The sequence below is a fragment of the Bombus vancouverensis genome, chromosome 10 (assembly GCF_051014615.1).
Source record: "Bombus vancouverensis nearcticus chromosome 10, iyBomVanc1_principal, whole genome shotgun sequence".
Taxonomy (NCBI): domain Eukaryota; kingdom Metazoa; phylum Arthropoda; class Insecta; order Hymenoptera; family Apidae; genus Bombus; species Bombus vancouverensis.
In genome coordinates, this window is record NC_134920.1 from 550838 (window position 1) to 576646 (window position 25809).

Here is a 25809-nt window from a genome sequence, read left to right on the forward strand (position 1 = left end):
TCCACAACTTCATAGCTTAATTAAATACAATTCTTCGGCGATATAATTACAAATACATTTACAGGAATTGTGTAATATGATAAATATCTCGTTAAAGAAATTGAAATCGTAAATTCCGCGGATAACCAGCGTTTATCATATAGAGACAGGGATTTGCAAAGAATAAAAGTTGTAGAACGTTGAAAGGCGTTGAGAGAAACGTGATGTTATCCCGTTATTCGTTAACGCAACGCAGTTAAAAAAATCCCGTAGGAAGATTACGATAATAGATAACCTGAGTCGAGTGTTTGTCGGGGGATCTAAAAGATTCTTTCGAGTTGAGCGTCTGAGATTGCAGAGAAGAAAATTTGGAAGCCATCGAATTCGTGATGTCGATAGAAATCTTCAGTTGGAATCGTTGTATCATAACGTAGTCTGCTTATTGTCGATAAGACTTTACTAAACTAAAAGTGACTACTAAAAGTTTCTATCCTCTAAATTCTATCTACGATTCTATAATCTAAAAACTGACTTTTGCAAACAAACTATAACATTCGCTTAACGGAAAGACATACGTATCTTGTTTGTACTCGTCTTTTCACAATGAATTCTTGAACGTCTGTCTCTGTGGTGAGACAAATGCAAAGTCATCTCATCAGTTACTCACCTTGCTTCAAATCTCCAAGAGCATCGACGAGCACGTCGCATATCATCGCATCCCATTCGTTCCTTCCCATTAGATCGTACTTCTTCGCCAAGTATCGCGCCACAGCGTTACTCTGCGCTACCGGTTTCCCGTCTATCTCCAGCACAGGCAGCATTTTATAAGGCATTGCTAAGAACAAACATGGCTCATATGAACACTGTGTAGGGGGAAACGATCGATAGGAAATCACAACACAGCTTCCGAGGCCGTTGCGTTCTTGTGAATAAATGAATCGAAATCATTTCGGTTTTAATCAACATGGCCTAGTAAAGAAATACAGAAATGTCTTCTTTCTCCTTTTTTTCTTTTCTTACGATTACGATGGACAAGGTATCGCGTGTTTTTGACTGTTGGGAAGAACCTAAAGTTTTTAAAATCAAGGATAAATGATCGAGTATAAAATTTGTAATTCTCACGGAAAGGAACGAATCTGTCCGATGCGGTGTACTGAATGTACGAGGAACGATCAGTATCGTTTTGCAGCATTGCATAAGGAAGACCTTATGCAATGATAGTGGACTTACAACTGCGAATAAAAAATTCACGTCGCATAATACCAGACACGGAAAAGATATTAGAAAATGTACACGGTTCTTGTAATGAAAATTGAAATGCAAGGAATATAAATCGAATGTCTCTTGCGAACGTAATTTTGTGTTTTACACCGACAGGATTGATTTACAGACTTACGTTGATTTTTGGTTTCTCTATCTGCAAGCGACATATAAGATTATATCGAAGACTAGGTTGCGTAAAACTTTTATTATACTATTTACGATAGAAATGTCGCAACGGAAGATCGAATTTTATGTCTGCTTTGTTCTTTCGACTTTTTAGCTATGTTCTTGTTCATTTCCGAACTGATTTCAATTTTTTATCCTTTTTTTCCGACAAGTCCTAAAAAATTTTTAAATTAACGAGAAACGTAGAAGTATTTTTGTATTCCTATTTTAAGTCACCTATTTACGGTTTTCTCAAAATATTCGAAATGCTTCGATTCATTGAAAACAATAAAGATTGCAACACAAAAATTCGAGAATCGTAAGTGAATTAAGTTGGTATTCGATAAACACGATATTACGGAAGCAAAACTTAATGAAAAGTTCGACTTTATTCCGTATGAAATTTTACTTTAAGTAAGTTTAGCCTGCACGTGAAACGAAAGTTTTATATACAGAAAAGTTTGAGTAAATGGTAGATACCTGAGAGTTGAACGATGAAAGTAAAAATCGATTCTTCACGCTTACAATCCTTGTATTCAGGCCAGAGTTCTTCGGGGATCCTCTCGTCGGTATACTCGATGCCAGTATATGCAAATATGTACCGTATATGTTCGGCACGACCACGGGCATTGAAGTAGATTTGTTTGTAGGTAGGTTCGTCGCTCATTTTCCTTGCTCTGTCAACTTATCGAGAAAAATGATACAATTAACTCGTGTAATTAACAGACTGTGTGCGTGTTTGTGTGTATAGAGAACAATTTATTTATAGATGGAATAATTCGTATAATACGCAAAATAAATCATTTAGAAGGCTGGAATATGTGTTTTTGAAACAATTAATTATGTCGAAAAATATTTCAAACGAGATATAATTATGAAAAAAATAATAATTAAATGTATGTAAATGCATGTAATAATAGTTAAATGTATGTAAATGTAATAATTAAATGTAATTAGTTTCTTTATACGCACGCGATATTATTGGCGATATATGAAGGTCAACTTTATTTTTTTAAATAGATATATTTATACGTATATTTATAGATATAAATACATATATTATATAGATATAATAGTATATATAATATATATAATAATATATATGTCGAGTCTGAATCTCCGAGTCCGAGCTCGAGGCGCCCTCCCGGGCAGGGCTCGCGGGAGATTGCGATTCCGTGTTGGAGTTCTCCATCGTCCGGTCGCGGGTGGGTTACCTTTATTGTCGATAGTGACACTAGTGACGAGGGCCTCAGGCTTAATAACGAATCCGCGGCCAACGGGAGGACTATCATATAAAAAGCAACAGGATACACGAAATAATATAATTCTGACTAGGACAACATAAACGCAAGAAGTGTTGATATTGAAAAAAATATTTAATTTTGTATATAAATATTTTCATATTTAAAAAAGTTTCCGGAAGCAGGAAGATTTACAAACAAATAATATCATAAATCGAATGTTTCATGATCCTTTTCTAATTAGAGTGTGTGACAGCATGTGAGAACGTTTCTTAAAAATATGACTTATTGCAATTACTTAATCGCAATTATAAACGATTAAGACCTTCTCACAACGAGGCAATCTATCCAAAGTGTAAAACTCGTTATACTTGATGAGAAAACAAATCTCTACTTAGGTTTCATTTCGTTTCATCGCGTTCATAAAAAGTGAATTTGTATGAACACATCGTGCAATTTAGTAATTAGGACCGTTGATCTCGCTGCAACATAGATGGATAGAAAAAAGCCATTTAAAATGATACAACGTCGGGAAGACAATTATGAAAATTATAAATGGAGCACAAGATAAAATTGTTTAAGATTAATTCTTCTTTTTTTTTTTTTAATCGCGAGTGTTTGCAAACGAAGTTTCAATCTGTTTACAATGATAGCAATGAGAGGAGGATGTCTATGAAAGTTATAAATGCGATATTGAATAACATTTCTGCGAGTGGGTTTGTTTTTCGTTACAAATGTTTTTTAAACGAATCTGCAATCTGTTGGAAACAACGGAACAGTAACGGGACGACTGATAGGGAAATAAAAAAGATCGCGTTTTATTTGAACAGACAAATCTTTGAAATCTATTCGAAAGTCTATTTGAATTGGTACGAGCTCGAAAGGAACGGCGAATACTATAGAAGAAGGATTAATTAAAATTCTTATTAATCTGTACGCTTTGTATATTAAATACCTTGATCGATGCCAAGATAACAAATTATTATACGAAACAGTGAAGTATCCACGTCTGACATTAATATTGAGTATTACCATTACTGTAATTTAATTTTTAACCGATCCTGAAAATTCCTTAGAACGTAAAAAGTATAAAATGTTACTGTGCATTTCAAGATTAAATGCACTGTAATTTAGAAACAGTTATGAAGCGGAAACAAATAATTTATTCAGAATAAGAATTCTACGTAATCATGTTAAAAAAAAAACGTACTTATAACGCGTTTAAACTCCAAATATGTAAAGACAATAAGGGAAAAAAATTAAACGAAGAATCGTAAATTCACACAAGATTTTATCCAAAAAAAAATTGGCCTGTACCAATATTTTTATTTGTCGTTACAAGTTACGAGAGTATTAAAAAGTTGGCCACGAATGGACCAGAGATAAGAATTTATCAGACTTGCTCTCGTAAATTTCAAGACGTTGCATCGGATATTCTTGAAAATCTTTGGACAATGGCCTCGATATTTCGCAGCTTCTATCCTCGAAGCGGAAGAACTCGGCGTTAAAAGCGACAGAACTGGAGAAACCCGGTGACCGCGAGCCTTTCACGCTCTCGACAGATTTCTCATCCCTCGTAATCCTCCCGGTGTCACCCAATTTCCACCCTCGTATTGCGATTTGTTGCTTCCAACGAGGCGACACCTTGTCTTGTGATTTCCTTTTTCGTCGCGTGAAACACGACCGAACACTTGTTCAAACACACAATTCGTATTTATCTAACTCGACAAAACGCCGTGTCATTGAAACAATAGCATTCTTTGGCTTTTATGTAAATTCCAATAAATTATGATAATGTTCGTGGAGACATTATTGCTACCTATTTTATCTGTCGTGATCCAAATTGATTTGTGGCTACGTATGTATATATATATATTTGTATTTTCTTTTGTTCTTTCTTTTTAATTTATGTGATCTGAGAATTACATTTCTGAGAGTTCGGTGAAATTCGATGCTTTATTTTTATCAGTAGAATCTTCCTTGTCATTGTCAGAACGCAGACGTTTACGCGTTTACGGAAAGTTTAAGGATACAAAAATACAGAAAAATGTAGAAAATATGCAAGAATATGTAAAATATCGAAAGTACAGTACTTCTAATAATACTTAGTAGCATGCTTACAAACAAATTTCTTTTGTATTTCTTGAAATTGCGTAAAGATTCGCGGTAATTATCGGATTTTTGTCCTCTTTTATCTGCTTTTTTTATTCGCAACTTATATGAGATATGAATTAATATTCAACGACGTGCGCTCTGTGCCACGAAATGAATTATCTCGCGTTAAGACTGCGGCAATTCTTACGTTTGATATTTCATTTAACGAACAGCCGCGCGTTCCTGAGTTTAAAAACCGCCACTCTGAACTTACGCTGAGAATAATATCAGGAAAAGCGAACGAGAGATGATTAGAAAGAAAATGCGAGGAGCAGTGAGGGGGATATTACTAGACTGCGCTTTTTTGTGCAAGTATAGCAGGATGTTTGGGAGTGTAAAATTTTAACGAATGCGTATAATATGAAAAAAATATATGAAATATCCAAGGTATAGTTTTATTAAACTTACTTTTTATAATGCTTCGTAGGTAAAACAATTTTCTATCCAGATTCCACTTTCTCAATTATATTTTAAAAAATGCTCGATAAGGAGAACAATTTTCTACCCTTTCTAATTATATCTTCCAAAATTCTTGATAGGTGAAACAATATTCCACCGACGATTTACTTTTTTAATTGTATCCCCCAAAATATGGACCTGCTTAACGTTTAGATATTATTATTTTTTTCGTTGTTACTTGATACGGCTAGCAATTAAATAGTGAGAATAAGAAGAATTGGAAGTGCCATTTTCGAAAAAGAATTTTGGTTTTAAATTGGAAATTAAATTTGGTTTGGACATATATGACACAATTTGTATGGACAATGAAGAGTACGAATCTACGAATTTCGAGGTAAAAGTATTGATATATGTATCGATATTTCTGGTCGTTACAATATCTCTAATCAATACAAAGTTCTAACTGAATGTTAGAATGTTAAACGTTAAAACGTTTAAAACGTTAAAATGTGTATCGAATCGTTGTAATTCCAAAGATGTCAATTGATGTAATGTAATAATAAAGTATAAAGTATAATAAAGTATAAAGTATAATTTCGTCTGTGGTATAATCTTTCTATTCCATTTTGTTACGTCGCACCGCGAGCAATATGGCAACGAGATGTCACCGGATACTCGCAGCGTATCCTCCATAGTTTCAAGTACCTTCCATAAATCTCATAGATTTCCTAGAAAAGGTCCTTCAAACCAAACAAACGTCTGTTTCCGAAGAATTTCTAAAGACTATTGTCTACCCCGACTGGACAAGGGAAAGTTAGTTTTTCTCACGTATGCTGCAACTTTCCTCCCACTAACCACTTTCTCTCGAGGGCGGTTAAGACCCTTCGTTAACCAATTAACAACGAAGCCACTTCCTTCACTCTCCTAACTAAAATCGTCACCAACAAATCCGTATGGTCCCGTGCGCTAGACACACCCATCCTTAGCTTTCCTCCGAGACAGCATCGTCTCCCAAGACAGTTCTGATTTCACATCCTTCGAACGGTCAATATCCTTCCACCGGGTGGGGCACACCCACAGATCAGTCACTCATTCATCTCGTACATATTCTCAACGCGAGAATTGATTGTAATATCAACAAATAAATAAAAAAAAAAAATCTGGTACATACGCACCAGCGTAACTGCCTTCGTTATAAGTTGTTGGAATAAACGGTGAAATATAACTTACTATACTGTGTCATATTCATTTAACCACCTCTTATCTTAACCGAAACAGGGGAACGACTACTTCGCGGCGTCGATTCACCGAATCGTAGCGAGAATTTACGCCTCTCGCTACTGCGACTGCGTCTCTCCGCGAATGGTCGTAACACATTGATCGACAGAAGTACTAAACTCTAATAACATAAATTTATATATTTTCTATTTCCCAGCCACCAGTTTTATAGATTTTTTATCTTCTGTACTACTTTTATCCCTTTTATTTTTTCTTACATGAGATTATTGTAAATTTAATATCATTTGTTCGCAATATTTGTTATTTATCTTTCCTTGAATTTGAAATTTCGCGCTTCAATGTTGTGTGTTGTTCGACGTTTTATCGAACGATGTTTATCGAACTAGTTTATGAATACATACATAATCATTAAAGAATCTATAAACCTTACTAGTTTGTTTTTACTAAGTTTTGTTACAGAAAACATGTTCTCATAAATTTTCAACTTTAATTTATGGAAATTTATTAACCTTAAACTATAAAATCATTCAATGAGTCTTTCCGGATGTTTTTATGTAGTCATAATTTCACATATCAGCACAGCTCCACCAATAGGATAAGAGTTACGTGGAAGCAACAGGGGGGAAGAAGAACATATAGATATCTAAAGGTTATTGTTACGCCGCGCGACTCTCTGCCTGGCCCAGGTCACACACCGCGGGCCAGACGGACACCAGAGGTCCGCTCGTCCGCACGGCGTACCCTCATTATCCTTAAGCACCGTCCATAAATCATAGATTTACTAGAAAGGGTCCTTTAAACAAAACAAACATCTGGTCCCGAGGAGTTGCTAAATACTATTGTCTACCACGGCAGGACAAGGGAAAGTTGTTTTTTTTGTCACGCACGCGGCAACTTTCCCCCCATTAATCACTTTCTCTCGAGGGCAGGTAAGACCCTTCGTTTAACCAATTAAAAACGAAGCCTATTCCCTCACTCTCCTAAATAACATCGGCTCCAACAAATCCGATGGTCCCGTGCGCTGGAGGGACCGATCCTTAGCTTTCCATCGAGACAGCATCGTCTCCCAAAGGCACTGATTTCACATCCTTCGAACGGTCAACATCCTTTGAGCGGGTATACACACCCGCAGATCAGTCACTCACTCATCTCGTACATACGCACCAGTGTAACTATCCTCGTTATAAGTTGTGGAATAAACGGTGAAATATAACTTACTATACTGTGTCATATTCATTCAACCACCTCTGTTATCTTAACCGAAACAGGGGAACGACTACTTCGCGGCGTCGATTCACCGAATCGTAGCGAGAATTTACGCCTCTCGCTGACGCGTTTTCCTCGCGACCGCGTCTCTCCGCGATCGGTCGTAACATTTGGTCCTTCGAGCCGGATTCAGTGACAAGTGAAAAGTGTGGACACGTAACCGGTCGAATCATTCGATCCTCAAAGCCGCATCACGCGTCAAGTGAAAAGCGCACACCAGTGACACCCACTATCATACAGGGCCACGTGAATCCAACATAACCAGCAGCGGAAGCGTTACCCCCCCAGCGAGGTCAGTAACGTCAAGGATCGTCACCCTTGAAGAGGTATTATTCGGTGGTTAAAACGCAACCACGCAACCACGCAACCACGCAACCTCCTGCCGCAACTGGACAATCTTCAACAGAAGTAAGTTATAACCATTCCACTCTCAATTATCTAACAAATAATGGCCACCGGAAACGAGCTTACCGCCTTGCGTCGACGCCGGGGTTATTGCATCGGCCACTTTACACGCTTATCGAAAAAACTAGACGAAATTGAACAATCCGGCTGTCCGCGAGAGAACGAGCTAATTCAAATCAAAAATCGTCTGGAAACATACGAGACGGAGCTCCGCGCCATCCAAAACGAGATTGTAAGCATAGATGAGGAAGAGATCGAGCGCGGCCTCGAGATAGCCGACGAGTACGAGAAATTAGAACTCCGAGTAATTACTCAACTGAGCAACCTACGACTAATTACGACGTCACAATCGACAAATGACGAATCAGCTGCCGGTCGCGAGTCTGCTTCGCTGAAACTGCCGGAGAATCGAATACCCACATTTGATGGTACGCTCGAGAATTGGCAGTCATTTTACGATTCCTTCTCGTCAACGATAGATCAAAACGAACAACTAACACCAGTCCAAAAATTCTATCACCTCCGATCAGCCTTGACTGGGAGGGCCGCGCGAAGTATACAATCGCTAGCCATCACCGAGTCAAACTATGCCATCGCTGTTGACGTACTCAAGGAAAAATTCGACTGCCACCGTCAAATCTGCATGCGCCACCTCGACTTGCTTTTGGACTATCCAAAAATAGTTAAAGAGACACCCGAAGCCATAGACGACTTTCTCGAGACGTTCAAGATAAACATCCAAGCGTTAGAGAACCTCGGTGACCCAATCACATCCGACACCGTTCTTCTCAAATTACTTACATCAAAGTTACCCCCAGCCATCATTCGCAAATGGCAACGCACCTTACCAGACAAGAAGTTACCGTCATACAAGCACCTAATAGACTTCTTGCAAACAAGGACAAACGGCGATCAAACGAACGCTCCAACAACAATGGGAAAAGGGGATACCTACCAACACACTCGTCACCGACAAAACGCACGACATGAACGAACACACATTACAGATTGGATGTGGATGTGTTCGACCTGCAAAGGATCTCACGAACTCAGATATTGCAAGGTTTTTAAGGCCAAATCGGCTACAAAACGCCTCGAAGTTGTAAAACGGGCATCGCTCTGTATAAATTGCTTAGGCAGAGGCCATTCACTCACACAGTGCACATCCGGTTCATGTCACATGTGCGGGCAACGCCATCACACAAATTTACACCGAGCGCTCACTCAGGTCAGTCCACGGATTTCAAGCGATCGGGCCTCAAGCGATCGGTATTCAAGCGGTGGGTCAACGAGCGGTCGGTCAACGAGCGGTCGGTCAACGAGCGGTCGGTCAACGAGCGGTCGGTCAACGAGCGGTCGGTCGTCTGGAGATCGATCGTCGGGCGGTCGTTCGCCGCACAACCGATCCTCTAAGGGACGGTCTCCACCTGGGTCATCGCAACAGCACTTTACACATCGATCGAGACGCACAACCGAATTTTCGCGGAGATCTACCCAGTCGACTCCAAAAGACCGAGAATCTCATCCTCCGCATGAATCTCGAGCATCGTGGAACAAAGGCACCGACCGAAGCTCATCGCCCAAACACCAATCGAAGACGAGGAAGAATTAAATAAAAAAACCTGCGCATTCCTAGCCGCTCTACGCCGATTCAGCTCTCGGCGAGGATACTGCGCGAAAATCATCACGGACAACGGCCTCAACTCCGTCAAGGCCAACAGAGGGCTGCTGAAAATTCGGACCCTACGAACCCAAGAGAAGGGGCACAAGTTTTCTCGACGACCAGCAGATAAAAGGGATTTTCAACCCTTCAAATTCTCTATCCCGTATCACCCAATCTGAGTGATCTCCCTATCCTCATTCCCGGTCACTTCCCAATAGGTGATGCACTAACGAGTTTACGGGAGCGTGATTTCAGGACAGCTTTACCATGCCGGCATCCAGTTGGCAGCGTATCCACCCGATCAAGCACCACTTCAGAAGCTGAGGGAATCATAAGGAACGCTACCGTGCACACGGCAAGCCACGGTCACGACATCCAACGGTCATTCTCCACCGAGGGTCATTACTAAGAGAATGCGATTCGAGCTGGTCATCGGGTGGAATCCAGCCTCCCAGGCAACCTCAAACCGCCGCACCGCGCTTGATGACTCTTCACCAAGCAGCACCGACGTTCCCTTCGACGATACCTCCTGGGCCGAGGTGTTTAACGACACTTCCAGAAGCAAGATTTACGACACTTCTTGGGTCGTGAATTTCACCTGGAAATCGCTCGGCATCGGCGAGGAAGACGGCGATCCAGACTACAAAGGGGACAACGTGCCATCCAGGCAACGGGCCTTCGACCGTATCTTCGAAGTCACCCTGGCGACAACGGCCTCATCCAGACTACCACAAGTCATACGGCAACGAGCATCTTGGAACGACGTGCCACGCAGCGCGTCCTACCAACGAGCCAACCCGATCACGCAGAATAAGGACAATCAGCAATCAACAAGGAGTCGGGCGGCTGCTCCAATTAACTCCACCTTTAATGAAATTTTGATCGGTACCCTCTCAACGGGGGGAGGATGTTACGCCGCGCGACTCTCTGCCTGGCCCAGGTCACACACCGCGGGCCAGACGGACACCAGAGGTCCGCTCGTCCGCACGGCGTACCCTCATTATCCTTAAGCACCGTCCATAAATCATAGATTTACTAGAAAAGGTCCTTTAAACAAAACAAACATCTGGTCCCGAGGAGTTGCTAAATACTATTGTCTACCACGGCAGGACAAGGGAAAGTTGTTTTTTTTGTCACGCACGCGGCAACTTTCCCCCCATTAATCACTTTCTCTCGAGGGCAGGTAAGACCCTTCGTTTAACCAATTAAAAACGAAGCCTATTCCCTCACTCTCCTAAATAACATCGGCTCCAACAAATCCGATGGTCCCGTGCGCTGGAGGGACCGATCCTTAGCTTTCCATCGAGACAGCATCGTCTCCCAAAGGCACTGATTTCACATCCTTCGAACGGTCAACATCCTTTGAGCGGGTATACACACCCGCAGATCAGTCACTCACTCATCTCGTACATACGCACCAGTGTAACTATCCTCGTTATAAGTTGTGGAATAAACGGTGAAATATAACTTACTATACTGTGTCATATTCATTCAACCACCTCTGTTATCTTAACCGAAACAGGGGAACGACTACTTCGCGGCGTCGATTCACCGAATCGTAGCGAGAATTTACGCCTCTCGCTGACGCGTTTTCCTCGCGACCGCGTCTCTCCGCGATCGGTCGTAACAGTTATTTTTGTCTCATTCAAGTTTCTGTTAACCGGCTTGGAAATTTCCTGTGCTTGTTTCGACTTTGAAGTCTTAAAAAAAAAATTGTAAGTAAATAGTATATATATAGTATATATATATCTCGAGTCAAAGTTTCTCTTTATAAATAATAAACCGTTTAAAAACTATATTTTGTATGTTTTTTCCTTATTCATAATTAAATAATAAATATGAAATACTTCTACAGAAAGCCGACATCCTTCAATTAACCGAACAGCAGATGATTTAAAAATTAATAGTTGAAAGAAATAAATGTTATTACATGTTCATAATTGATCGATAAATTTAAGTATACAATTAGATAGATATAGTATACTTTATTAAGACCTAGATAAAAGACTTTTTTCTCGTTTCTCTTCCCTTACTTAATCACTAAGAGTTATATAACGTTTATTCGATAATTCTGCTTCTCCTGACCTTTCCACAAATGGTTGTTTATATCTCGACATTCTTGGTACTTTTAATCAAATTTTAATAACAGTACTTTACTCGTCAGAAGTAAATAAAAAAGCTCTAGGTAGAAGCAAGGATTTACTTACCTTTCCTTTCTCGAATCTCAGTTAGCAATGTCGTTCCTCTTGAAAGATTTTCCAAGTTTCCAAGACAATTTCCACGCTGGTAACATTGTATACATTTCAAGTATCGTGACCACAGGAACTTGTTGAGGCAATATTGAAGAAAGCAAAGAGAATGAAGAAATTGTAGGAACTATGAGAGACTACTCCTTCTTTCACAACTTATTTTCTCTTCGTTTGGGGGGAAAAACACAAATGAACGTAACGGTTGGTTTCATATACGTTTCAGATATCTGCTACTATCGCATGGAGGAGAATCCTGAAAAGAAGGAAGCGAGGAAGAATCAACTTTTGAACGAAACAATACCATTTTACTTGACTAAATTCGACCAGATTATTGGCAAAAATAAAGGATATATCATTCCTTCTACCGTAAGATTTTTTATCCAAATTTAATGTTAAAATTTTTAGTCTTTGTGCAAACTGGGCTATGTTGTCCATAAAAAATTATTGAAACTTTGTTGCGACAAGACAGCTTTAATTGTTGAGAGCAGAGTGTATCTTTAAAATTCACTCCTGTTAGTTTATGTACAAATGAATTTGCCAAGATTTTCAGCTTTTAGATAATTATTCATGTATCTTCCTCATCAAGTTTGATAGAAATTATTACTATCGTAATCAAAGCAAAGATTAAGATATGTAAAATCATTTCTCTGGATATGACACTCTTGTTTAATGAGTGATAAATGATACCATTCGAAATATCATATTTATATAATATATAATGATACTTATAAGTGTAATCACTTAAGTACAGATATCTGAATTTTTCTCACTGTCACTGACATAGATACGTATTATCGTCCCTTAGATTACTTGACCAGTTTATTTCTTTCATCACTGTGTTGTTATATAACAATAATAAATAGTCACATTAAATTAATTTAGTATGATTATGTTGTTTAATAATACGTGTTCATTGCAAAATATTTAGCGATTGAAGGGCTCATAGGAAACATGAAAGTGAAAGAATACTAGAATCTACAGTTTACGATTTCAATTTCTTTAACGAGATATTTATCATATTACACAATTCCTGTAAATGTATTTGTAATTATATCGCCGAAGAATTGTATTTAATTAAGCTATGAAGTTGTGGAATCGTGAGAAGGATTATTTTTATAGAACTGTCTAATTTCCATTCGACATTGATTCAGGATACACATTACTCTTTTTTACATAATACCAGTTTTGTCATTTTTAATTAACAAATACCTCCAAAGGTTGAAGTTTCTAAAATTATCCATTAAATTCTGACAATAAAATAAAAATCCAAATTCTTCCTAAAAAGCTAGTGATCTTTAGTTAAGAGTTCGATTTTTCACATTTTTCAAGGTAAATTAAAAAAATTGTTTAATAGAGGAGGTACAAAATAAATGTATACAAACCTTTTTTCAGACGACATGGGCGGACTTCGTGTTTGCAGCGGCCCTTGAAAATTTCGAGTATATGTTTGGGGCATCAGCTTTGGATAAATATCCACCTCTTCAAGCATTGAAGAAAAGAATTCATAGAATACCAGCCATTTCTGATTGGCTGATTAGGCGCCCATTCACAAACAGCTAAAAAGCTAAAAACGTGTGGAAAAAAGATGACCAGTACACCAGTATATATATATGTACGCTGGCATCGCTATGTTGGTAAATGTTCGATGTTATACGTGTCGTAAAATGTAACAGTTCTATTTAAAGAAAAAATTTCGTTTCTATGAGTACGTTAAAAGTTTAACTATAAAAAGTCTCATCTGAGCTGTGTTCCTTTATGTGAAGGTATTATTGTGTGTAATATTGTGAATTACGACTTTTCCTCTCCGATATTCGTGAATTGAATCACGGTCAACTCAGCTTGAACTAAAATCCTAACTAAAATCGTCACCAACAAATCCGATGGTCCCGTGCGCTAGACACACCCATCCTTAGCTTTCCTCCGAGACAGCATCGTCTCCCAAGACAGTTCTGATTTTACATCCTTCGAACGGTCAATATCCTTCCACCGGGTAGGACACACCCACAGATCAGTCACTCATTCATCTCGTACATACGCACCAGCGTAACTGCCTTCGTTATAAATTGTTGGAATAAACGGTGAAATATAACTTACTATACTGTGTCATATTCATTTAACCACCTCTTATCTTAACCGAAACAGGGGAACGACTACTTCGCGGCGTCGATTCACCGAATCGTAGCGAGAATTTACGCCTCTCGCTACTGCGACTGCGTCTCTCCGCGGACGGTCGTAACACATTGATCGACAGAAGTACTAAACTCTAATAACATAAATTTATATATTTTCTATTTCCCAGCCACCAGTTTTATAGATTTTTCTATCTTCTGTACTACCTTTATCCCTTTTATTTTTTCTTACATGAGATTATTGTAAATTTAATATCATTTGTTCGCAATATTTGTCCTTGAATTTGAAATGTCGCGCTTCAATGTTGTGTGTTGTTCGACGTTTTATCCAACGATGTTTATCGAACTAGTTTATGAATACGTACATAATCATTAAAGAATCTATAAACCTTACTAGTTTGTTTTTACTAAGTTTTGTTACAGAAAACATGTTCTCATAAATTTTCAACTTTAATTTATGGAAATTTATTAACCTTAAACTATAAAATCATTCAATGAGTCTTTCCGGATGTTTTTATGTAGTCATAATTTCACATATCAGCACAGCTCCACCAATAGGATAAGAGTTACGTGGAAGCAACAGAGGGGAAGAAGAACATATAGATATCTAAAGGTTATTTTTGTCTCATTCAAGTTTCTGTTAACCGGCTTGGAAATTTCCTGTGCTTGTTTCGACTTTGAAGTCTTAAAAAAAAAATTGTAAGTAAATAGTATATATATAGTATATATATCTCGAGTCAAAGTTTCTCTTTATAAATAATAAACCGTTTAAAAACTATATTTTGTATGTTTTTTCCTTATTCATAATTAAATAATAAATATGAAATACTTCTACAGACAGCCGACATCCTTCAATTAACCGAACAGCAGATGATTTAAAAATTAGTAGTTGAAAGATATAAATGTTATTACATGTTCATAATTGATCGATAAATTTAAATATACAATTAGAAAATGTTTCTTCTTTATTGATAACTAAATAATACAGATAAGATACAAGATACTTGTACGAAAAGTCGGCGCGTCGTTCAATTAACGGAACAGCAGAGGATTTGAAAATTAGTAGTTGAAAGAAATAAATGTTATCATATGTTCATAATTGATCGATAAATTTAAGTATGCAATTAGAAAATGTTTCTTATGTTTGGAAGAATATATAATCACTGCTGAATGTTTTGTAGTTACGAAAGTTGTATACAAACATACATTGTACATACGACTAGTAATGGTACTAAATTACTGTTAGAGGGTCTTGGGTGTATAGAACCATATGGTTAAATTAATACTAGGGATAACGAATCGCGCGAATGTAATTAATATTTTGAAATGCGTTGTTTGCATTAATTGATAATTTTCTTATAAACTTTTTTATAAACAATTTCATTGCTATAGAAAAAAGATAAATGCCGGTAATATGTCTATCCTACTTAAATAGAAAGTGCAATATTTCGTTATAATATTTGGCGCAAGTTTATACATTATTACATCCAAAAATAATATTCTTTTTATATCTAAGCTATATTAAAATATAAAGATACAAATAGCTATGCGAGTAGTTAGTAGTTGATGCTTTTTACTTAAATTGTCTTATACTTCATAATTTGTAATAATATAATTCTTGTCATCAATGATTCTTTGTTTTTACTTTGTATATATTATACTTCCAGGAAGATGCCGCTCTATAAATTGACTTACTTCCCAGTTACGGCATTGGCAGAACCAATCCGTTCTTCTTCAGCTATGCTAGTATTCCATTTGAAGATGAACGTATCAAAAAGGACGTCTGGCCAGAAATAAAGCCCTGTAAGCTTAAAATTTAAAGAAGTTCTGTTTCTTAAATCTCATCTTTCCTAATTTAACTAAAGTAGCTAAATAAAGTAGAACACAATTATGCAGAGTATAACAGAGATTATTGTTTACTCTCCATTGCTCTATAAGATATGTGGGAGAACAATAGGTATTGTTTGGTCTTTCCAAAACAGATAACAGGAAGCTAGATATTTAAGAAGCATCATAATCTGTTTGTTCGATAGAATCTTTGATTCTATTAGTTGTATGTTTTTAGTGACTCCTTATGGCCTGCTTCCTATGCTCGTAGCTGATAGAAGGAAGGTTGCTCAGTCTACAGCTATTTGCCGTTACTTAGCCAAACAATATGACTTAGCTGGAAAGACTGACTGGGCAAATCTTCATATTGATGCCACTCTTGATACTATTCATGATATTCGTCATAGTGAGTATCCAGTGCTGTTTTGCATAAATCTTATGAGAATCTTGATAACAGATAGTACATATCTGTTCAGGTATTTATTAGTTGAAATCCGATTTAATATTTGATTTAATCGAACGATACACGTATGTCAACAATACAAGACAAAGGATTAAAAAGGATTGTAATTCTATCTTCAGTATCATTTAAATTTCGCACAACACTGTATTCAAGTTAGTATAACATTAGCGAATAGTATTTAACTGAAAACAAATTTTCAGAAATTGCCGCCTTCCACTATGAGGAGGACGAGAAGGTCAAAGCTGCAAAACGCAAGGCTGCTGAAGAGACGCTGCCGTTCATTTTAGAACGTTTGGACCAGCAAGTGAAGGAAAATGACGGCTACTTCTACGATGGTACTCTCTCTTGGGCTGATTTAACATTCGTTGCTCTGCTCGATTATTTGAACTTTATGTACAAGTCTGATCTGATCGAGAATTACGAGAATCTGAAGCTGCTGGAGAAAAAGGTCCTCCTTCTGCCCAAGATCAAAAACTGGATTGAGAGACGCCCAGTTAGCGAATTCTAAACTTCACGATTGCTTATGGTTTTATAAGCGTTTAAAGATTGCGGTCTTAGTGTGTTGAGAGAACGAAGAACGAATCGTGTTGATGGAAGTTTGTATGGAATATACTGATTGCTTTTAACATTCATTAGTTCCAGCTATTACCGATATTTTTGTCATTTAGTTAGGGTTTTCCCTTTAGATTACGTTGTGATAGAGAACTATTATTTGTGTATTCCTACAGAAACATACGAACTATATAAACTGTTGACACGATGTTGTGCTTTTGTATTATAGAGATAATAATAAAACCATCAAACAATCATTAATTATGTTTTTTATTATATTCATTAAGAATTGAAGATTACCTCCTTGGTGATCTTGATAATATCGTATTTTACAAATGTTGAACAAAAAAAAATGTATGATTATTTTATTCAATACGTTATGAGGGTTGCTTTAAAAAAAATACGAGTTACATATTTCTTTGAAGAAAGCATGATTTTTATCGATACAATAATGTTCTTCTGTTATCGCTTTAAAGTTGAGTACTTCGTTGATTACACGAGAGAACTCGCCTACAGCAAACAAGATACGACCGTGTGTAAAGTAATTAATCTGGTTGCTCGTTGCTAGCTACACATAAGGCTTGCGTAAAAAAAAATATGCATTTCAGTTCAGGCGGAGAATTATGTAGGAAGTCATTTTGTCGATCAATAACTTAGTTAATAAAAGATCAAATTTTCATGTACATAAATGTAAGTAACGTTCAAGTATTAATCATTACATACAATTTTTGTATAATTCGATATCTTGGTCACTTACATCTTACAAATGATACATAGATAATATTTATGAGATACATTGGAGCTATCTTTTAGTTAACGCCATTTTTTCTTGTTTTCTCTGTACTTTTACTATTCTTCCAAAAATATCAAAGGATCGATGACTTCAAATTAAACTAGAATTGCTTCGGTATATTGTCAATCAATGGCTATTTGTATTCACATCTATATCAAAGGAAAACCGATTGCAAAATTAATTACCCTTGCAACTCCGCAATATGAAAATATGTGTGATCGACCTTGAAGATGACAAATCTCAATGTTTGAAGTAGTACAAAAAGATGATAATTTAATTTCGCTTTATCAAACTGTACAAAATTTGTATACACATACAGAAAAAAAACGGAGTTCAAACATTAATCAACATGAATTATCGGTTATTATTGTTGAGTAATTATTAGGATTAGAGTTTTGGAGTATCGATCGTATCGAGGTTTAACTATCGGTTTCCGCAATTTATTGTTTTTCTAAATTATGTCTAAATGGTATCAGTTTTTGAATATTTTATAGTTTACACTCCAACATACTGACGTAAGCTATCGAAAATAATTGTAAATTATGCAATATCATTTTTTTTATATTTCATAATCTAAATTTCAATCTATTTTTTGTATTTAACATCCCTTATTTATTGTTCGTGTTCCGTCTTGTACGTTCTTCAAAAAATCTTAATTTTTTTTCGATAAAATCTTGTGTGAATTTACAAAAAATACGATTCTTCGTTTAATTTTTTTCCCTTATTGTCTTTACATATTTGGAGTTTAAACGCGTTATAAGTACGTCTTTTTTTAACATGATTACGTAGAATTCTTATTCTGAATAAATTATTTGTTTCCGCTTCATAACTGTTTCTAAATTACAGTGCATTTAATCTTGAAATGCACAGTAACATTTTACACTTTTTACGTTCTAAGGAATTCTCAGGATCGGTTAAAAATTAAATTACAGTAATGGTAATACTCAATATTAATGTCAGACGTGGATACTTCACTGTTTTGTATAATAATTTGTTATCTTGGCATCGATCAAGGTACAAAACTCGTGGCCATACACCACGTTGTCCATATTATTTTCATCTCGATAATATATTTTGTATATTTATGATGTTATTATTTTACTAGTATAACGATTATTGCACTATATTCTATAAGATGGAGCTTTTGTACGAACAATTTCAGGAACTTTTATAACAAAGGAAAGTACTAATTTTTAACATTAACTACCCACGACAATTTACGACAATTACTTTAACCTACGTTCTTACTCTAATTCTTATTCGCTCGCCTAATGTTTGAATTTTTAATCAATCATTGTTGATGAAAAATTGCGATGATAATTGCATTGCGGATATTTATGCAAATGCATATTTTCGTGGATACAATAATACAATTGAAAGATTTGATACAATCGAAAGGACTTGGGCAAAAGTATGTTTCTATCCATTAAATATCATCGATAGTGCTGTACTTTTGGATATTTTACAAAATTTTGCGTCATACGCATTCTATAAATTTTCGTATCTTCGAATCACCCATAATTGCATAAAAATCCACTGTTTTGTGATAATGAATATTAATGACGGTGGAATTTAAGATTCCCGGATTCAGTAACTTGTCTTACTCTAATACATGTATTGCACGTTTTTGGAAGACTAAAGATTCTTTGCTCGAGATCAACGCGACAAATATTGTACTTCGTGGTGAACGTTTCGCTACAGCCTTTCGACCTCTGTGATCGAGTTTACGCTTTTCCTCGATTTTATACTCGATCTCCGTAGCATGCTACTCCTTAAAGGCTCACCGCGAAGCAACGCTCTCATCGAATTCCTCGCACTGCATTTAGAAAATGATCGGAACATGGCGACCGGTGGTGTCTCTTCGTCCTCGCGTTTCCTGTCAAAACATTGCGTTTAAAAATATTGAATCCAATCGCTTAAAGATTTGAATAACTTCCCAACTCGATCCTTCTCTTCTGTTCAAAAGATTTAAAAAGCATTTGAAGAAAGAAGATAGTCCAGTTTTCTTTTGAGAGATTTAACAGATTTTAAGAAGAAAGTAATACGAAAGCATACGAAGATGTAGATCTAACAGAATGCTTGAGAATCTTGAACTTCGAGCTTGAAGATCTGTGAATATCTTTGAAAAAAGGAGACCGAAAGTTCCTTTATGTGATTTTACCTTCCGATACAAGGTATATCCCACATCTTCTGATCTTTTCCAAAATCCTCGCTGTCCTGCAGCGTCTGCGGAAGATCCTTATTCAATGTTTCCGGCAAAAAGAGAGTCAGAAGACCGCCCATAATTTCGAGTGTGCCCAGCACAAGAAGAGGTAGGAACGAGGACACAACATTGAGATAGACTACGAAGGGTGCGAGGATACTAGCAACGTATCCCATTATATGTATCAAAGCTACACCCTGAGCTCTAACCACAGTTGGTAATACTTCAGCCGCATATTGGAGACCGATATTGTATGAAATGTTTATCCAAAATCTACCGAGAATTGCCAGAGAAGCTGTATATATACCTGAGGAAAAAATTTTAGCATTAGTTTTTAATTCTAATTTTTCATGAAATAATTTTAGAAAATTTTAAGGAATAAAAAGGGAAGAAATTATTTTATCTGTCTGTAATTTGTCTGGTTGTCTGCAATAGTTGATACAAGCATTTGCTAAGCTTAATATAAGCGTGCTTAGCTCTAAGCTAAGCACAAGCAATAAACTTCTTATCTATAAAACGTTAATCTAGCCAATTTGAATCTAAGGGATTGTATTATGGATTACGGCTACTGAAAGCCATATAGCACTGCTGGAGCGCTGAAGCCCATCATTGTGAGGACTATTGCCAACGCCCTTTGATATATGCGGAAATACGAAGCGATCTTATGATCAAAGCAGTAGAAGGGGAAATAAAATATCTATACAACGGATACATGATAGGGCTTGGAAACTATTCTAGCAATGTAGCAAATAATCTACAAGCATTTGCATGTTATAAATATTCCAAAATATACATTCTCTTCCTTTCAAAAAGCACAATGTTATACGAATGAAAAATATTCGTCTGATTAAGTCAGAATTATCGACTTAAGTTATTTAGAAGATTGATCAGTAATATAGAAGGGTGAATATATAAAAACGAAATGTACGAACTATTGGAAACGGCAGAAGCCCAGATGCTGAAGATACCAGAAATGACGAGGGAACCACACGCCAGCCATCTTCTGCCCCATCGATCAAGAACGAGCGTGAGGAACGTGTCAGCAGGCAGCTCGGTTGCTGCAGCAATCGTGAACGTAACAAACACGTCCAGGCCTAAATTATCGACGTTTCGTACGTGACCATCGAACACCAAAGAAATCGCCATCCTATATTTCGTAAAACAATTTCATATGATAAAGGAAAGCACGCTATCATATTTCATGTGAGAAGCAAATTCCTTGCTTCAGAAATGAAGTATTTTTAGACAAAAGATATAAAACTGTTCGTGAGATTTTTACAAGATACAATTCCGATTTTACGTCAATCTATTTGATATCTGTTTAATAGCGATACGAACCAAATAACAATAAATAGAATCGTGATATTCCGTAGTCGTGGCGTTCTAAATAGATCCAACACGGAGTACGTTTTGTCTGCTTCCTCCTCTTTGCAGATTCTGGCACAGGTTTCCTGTTATTAGCAAATTTTTAACTAGTTAATGTCGTTTGTCTGTTTTTCTTACAAATTTATGTGAATCTGTTATGTGTACAAAGATTACGATAAAATCCGGAAGAAAGTTTATGTTATATTTGTATGAGACGATCCTTTCGAAATAGTTTACTTGGACGTTCGCAAATTTTTTCATTTTACTTTATAAAACATCAAACCTCTGAAAGTCGATTATCTCCTTATATCGTACATTAATGTTAATATTGCCATGATCTATTCATAGACTGAGCAGTTTCCAAATGTTTAATCTATTTGTATAAAAATTTTCAAAGATAAAAACAATATACAAATTCAATAAATAACATTACAGAAATAGACAATAACAGACAATAACAGAAATTGACAGCAATTTATCGCTGGCAATTTAGGTGATGAATAAGATATAAAATTACTAGGTTGTAAACAAATTTTCATTACGTAAAAGACCCAATTAGACTTCTATTCAAAGAAAATGATTATATGATATGCTTAAAGGCATATAAATTGGTATTTATAGAACGCACATAAAGCAGGAAAGATCATAAAAGTAGAAAATACGGAAAAGATTGCGGTAATCGGTTTATTTACCCGGAATCGTCTATAGATGTCATCGGGCACCTTGGTGCCGTTGATTCGCTCGAATTTACCAAGGATTTTAATGGCCCTGTCTATCTGACCTTGGCTGACCAGCCATCGAGCGCTTTCCGGTATCAACCATGGCGTACCTACGGCTAGAACAAGAGGAACTGAGGTGACAATACAGGTCATCCTCCAGTCGGCCAAATAATAGGCGATCCAGGGTAGAATGCAAGTTGCAAATGTGAAGAATATTGCGATCGACATATTCGCCACGAATGTCCTCCACTTTGGTCCAACGTATTCTAATACTGGAATAAAAAACATAATATTTAGAAGAATCATCTGTAAAAGAAATATTCTGTGAATAAAGAATGGAACAATATATTAGGTTGTCGCAGAAATTTCTTTCGTCTCGTAAGGAGATAATAGACGCATACTATTTTTTGTTTTATATTATTTTATTGAATTATATTCATTGGGACAAAATAGATCATACGTAATTCAATAAAATAATATAAAACGAAAGAAACTTTTGGGGCAACTTAACGCAATATGAAGAAGAAAAATTTGAGTTACAAATATATAAAAAGTAGATATACAATATATAGATTAATTTAACAAACGTGTTTAGTTCTACGATTAAATCGTGTTTAGATCTAATAACAAGGACTTTAATAATTTCCCGATGATTGTTCAAGCCCATTTAAATTTCCGTAAGTGTTTCGATACTTATCGACAAGAATACGTTTCTATTTACGAATTATACAGGGTGGTTGGTAACTGGTGGTACACGCGGAAAGGGGATGATTCTACGTGAAAAAAGAAGTCGGAAATATAGAATAAAAATTTTTCGTTTGAGGCTTTGTTTTCGAGAAAATCGACTTTGAATTTTCGCTCGGTACGCGTGCACTTTATCACGTCTCGTTATAACGGATCTCACTGTAGATCGTTGTCTCAATTGACGTTATTTTTAAAATTTTTTAAATTTTTAAATTTTTAAATTTTTAAATTTTTAAATTTTTAAATTTTTAAATTTTTAAATTTTTAAATTTTTAAATTTTTAAATTTTTATTCTATATTTTCGACTTCTTTTTTCGCGTAGAATCACCCCCTTTCCGCTTGTACCACCAATTACCAATCACCCTGTATTTCTTAAAGATACAAAAGGTAGAATCACGCGTAACTAGCAATATCATAAATTAACTGTGAATAAACGGATCGTTGGAGTCAAAGGATCATTTACATAATTCAAACACGAGCGTGTGTTACCTTGTTAAGCTATTTATGGTAGATATTGAAAGATCGATAAGCCTGAGATACATATTTATGTCGAAACGAACATTCTCTACGGAAAGTCGAGTCTAATTCGATGAAAACAATTGACTTCCTGAACGAACATATCGATATATATCCACAGTGCAATGACAAGTAAATATTACTCTATTTTCGTACAAGAAAACAGATTAAAACGATGAGAAGTTATCTTGAACAATTGAACTGACCTTCGCGATGAATGAATCTCGCAATTTCACGAATACGTAGACGAAATTAATGTCTGGTGCGTATACGTCCAATAAATTAGAAACGCAAGGTTGTAACTCTTTAATCGCATAACAGGACAAGATGCGATAAACACGTGGAAATATATCAGAGTGAACAACGTCTATTTGTAGTTGTCGTAAAATAGGGAGTAATTGCTCTTAATGAAGCAACCGTGTTAGCCACTTAATAGTGGCTTGCTTCTAATCCGGAATCACCTTCAATTAGTTGTAACTAGTGGCTTCCTGATAATTACCGCTCAGTGGTTGTTTCTTTTTTCTTTTTTTTTTTTTTGCTTTATTATAATTGCGATGCTCGAACCATGTTTACCATGGAACTCGCTTCCTTATTTAAAATCACTTTGTACCATTGAATTTTACTTTTCATGCTTCATAATGAACCAATTTATAATTCACAATAAACCAAAATGACGAACGTTCGTTTAAATCACGAGTTTCAGATATTTCTATTCTCTAAAATTACCTGAATTAATTTTTATTAAATAAAATAGCTATAGGATAATTCCACAAATCAGATATTTTGAGCAAATATCTCGGAATTTCCTGTTTAATTCGCCGTAAATTTTTCCAATACGCTCTGGACCTCCTACATATATATAACGTGTCTATACATAACTGTTAATTCATCATTTTCTCGTAATCCTAACAAACAATGCTTAAAAACTTTAACTACATTTTGGATTATTATCTCGCACGAATAAATTTTAAGCTATTAATCGCTTTCCTGAAAATCTGGGTTGGTTATCAGCTTCGGTACGAGACCATCGAGTAACTCGGTACGCATGAACGGAAATAATCTCCCAGTTATATCCAAATGTTTAATAATTTTCTACATAGAAATTTAATGAAAAATAAGAATAGAAGAACCTAGCATTACAAAAATCAACTTCCATGAAATCTAAATATTATTTATGTTGTCTGTAATTTTCAACATCTTCTTTCGCAAATCATCATCACCATCATCATCATCATCACCATTGCGACAGCCATTCTAAAATATATGTATCATTAATTTAATAGAAAATAAGAGTAGAAGAACCTCACGTTATAAAAATCAATATTCATAAAACCAACAAAATATCGTTTTTTAAATATATGTATCATTCAGTTTGTATTGCCTTTACAACGCGTAGATAGGGCGAGGAGATCTCTTCTGAAGACGAGATATTATTCTCATAGAAAGGATACAGAAAGGAGAAGAAGACGTAAAGAAGCTTCTCTGAGACCACTCGTTTCATCACTTCGCCTCTCAAGGTTTACTGCCTTTAACATTACATTATTCGCGCAGAAAAAGTATTCGCTTTTCTCCCAGCTGTTTCCGTCACCCTGTAATTTCATATCGTGTTACCGTTCGATCAAAAGCGACAACTCATTTATTGTAAACGAAGATTCCGTGCGGCACAGTTAGCAAAGATAAATTACAGACGATCGTATTAATAATAATAATCTGACCGATATCTCGCAATGCGACCAATCGATAAACGCGAGCACCGTCCAACGCAAGGACGTTGTTAACGTTTCGAAACTGATTAACGTTCGTTCTCTTCTTTCTTTTCTTTCGTTTCTTCCTTCTCGCCTGTTGGCTCGTAAAAGTACCTTAGCATTTATAGACATTTTTTATTTATTTATATTTATTATATATGATGGTATCATAATTAGTACAACAAAGTATTATTACGTTTCTGTTATATATTCATGAATATATTGGAATTTCATTAGGATCGTAATAAAGTCATATAATAATTATATCGAATATGACGTCAGAATTATAAATACGGTTATTATAATGCAGAGTTTCAATTAAGTAAATTTAAAAATCTATATACAAGATACAAAATTATTTAGCGTAATTATATATTTCACAGTAATTACAAAAATATTTAATTATAAAAATAGTCAAACATTTATTATATTAATAAATCCCGATATTTGATAACCATTTATTACATGTTTAAGATAACTATTTATGCTGTATATTTGTACTAAATAAATGTTTGCATTAAATATCTCGTAACTTCTATGTGCATCTTCAGAAATGCTTCAAACTTTACCAATATAATCATTACAATGCTAATGAAATTTCAGAATGTTTTATATAACACATATTCTACATACATATAAATTTTCTGTGGCAAATATGTAAATGCTTTTATAAACTACTAGGTTTATACGCTTTGCAGTCTCATATTTTCCTCCCACTGTTAGCATTATC

General features: G+C 35.8%; 1 protein-coding gene and 1 pseudogene across 1 annotated transcript; both read left to right on the forward strand.

Annotated features, from left to right (window-relative positions):
- The first annotated feature begins 7574 nt into the window (after nt 1-7574).
- On the forward strand, nt 7575-9740 carry LOC143303273 (uncharacterized). Its single transcript, XM_076622283.1, has one exon. The coding sequence runs from the start codon at nt 8155-8157 to the stop codon at nt 9721-9723; it is 1569 nt and encodes a 522-aa protein (XP_076478398.1). The 5' UTR covers nt 7575-8154; the 3' UTR covers nt 9724-9740.
- Nucleotides 9741-15616: 5876 nt separating this feature from the next.
- LOC143303265 (glutathione S-transferase-like) lies at nt 15617-17255 on the forward strand (annotated as a pseudogene).
- The last annotated feature ends 8554 nt before the right edge of the window (nt 17256-25809 follow it).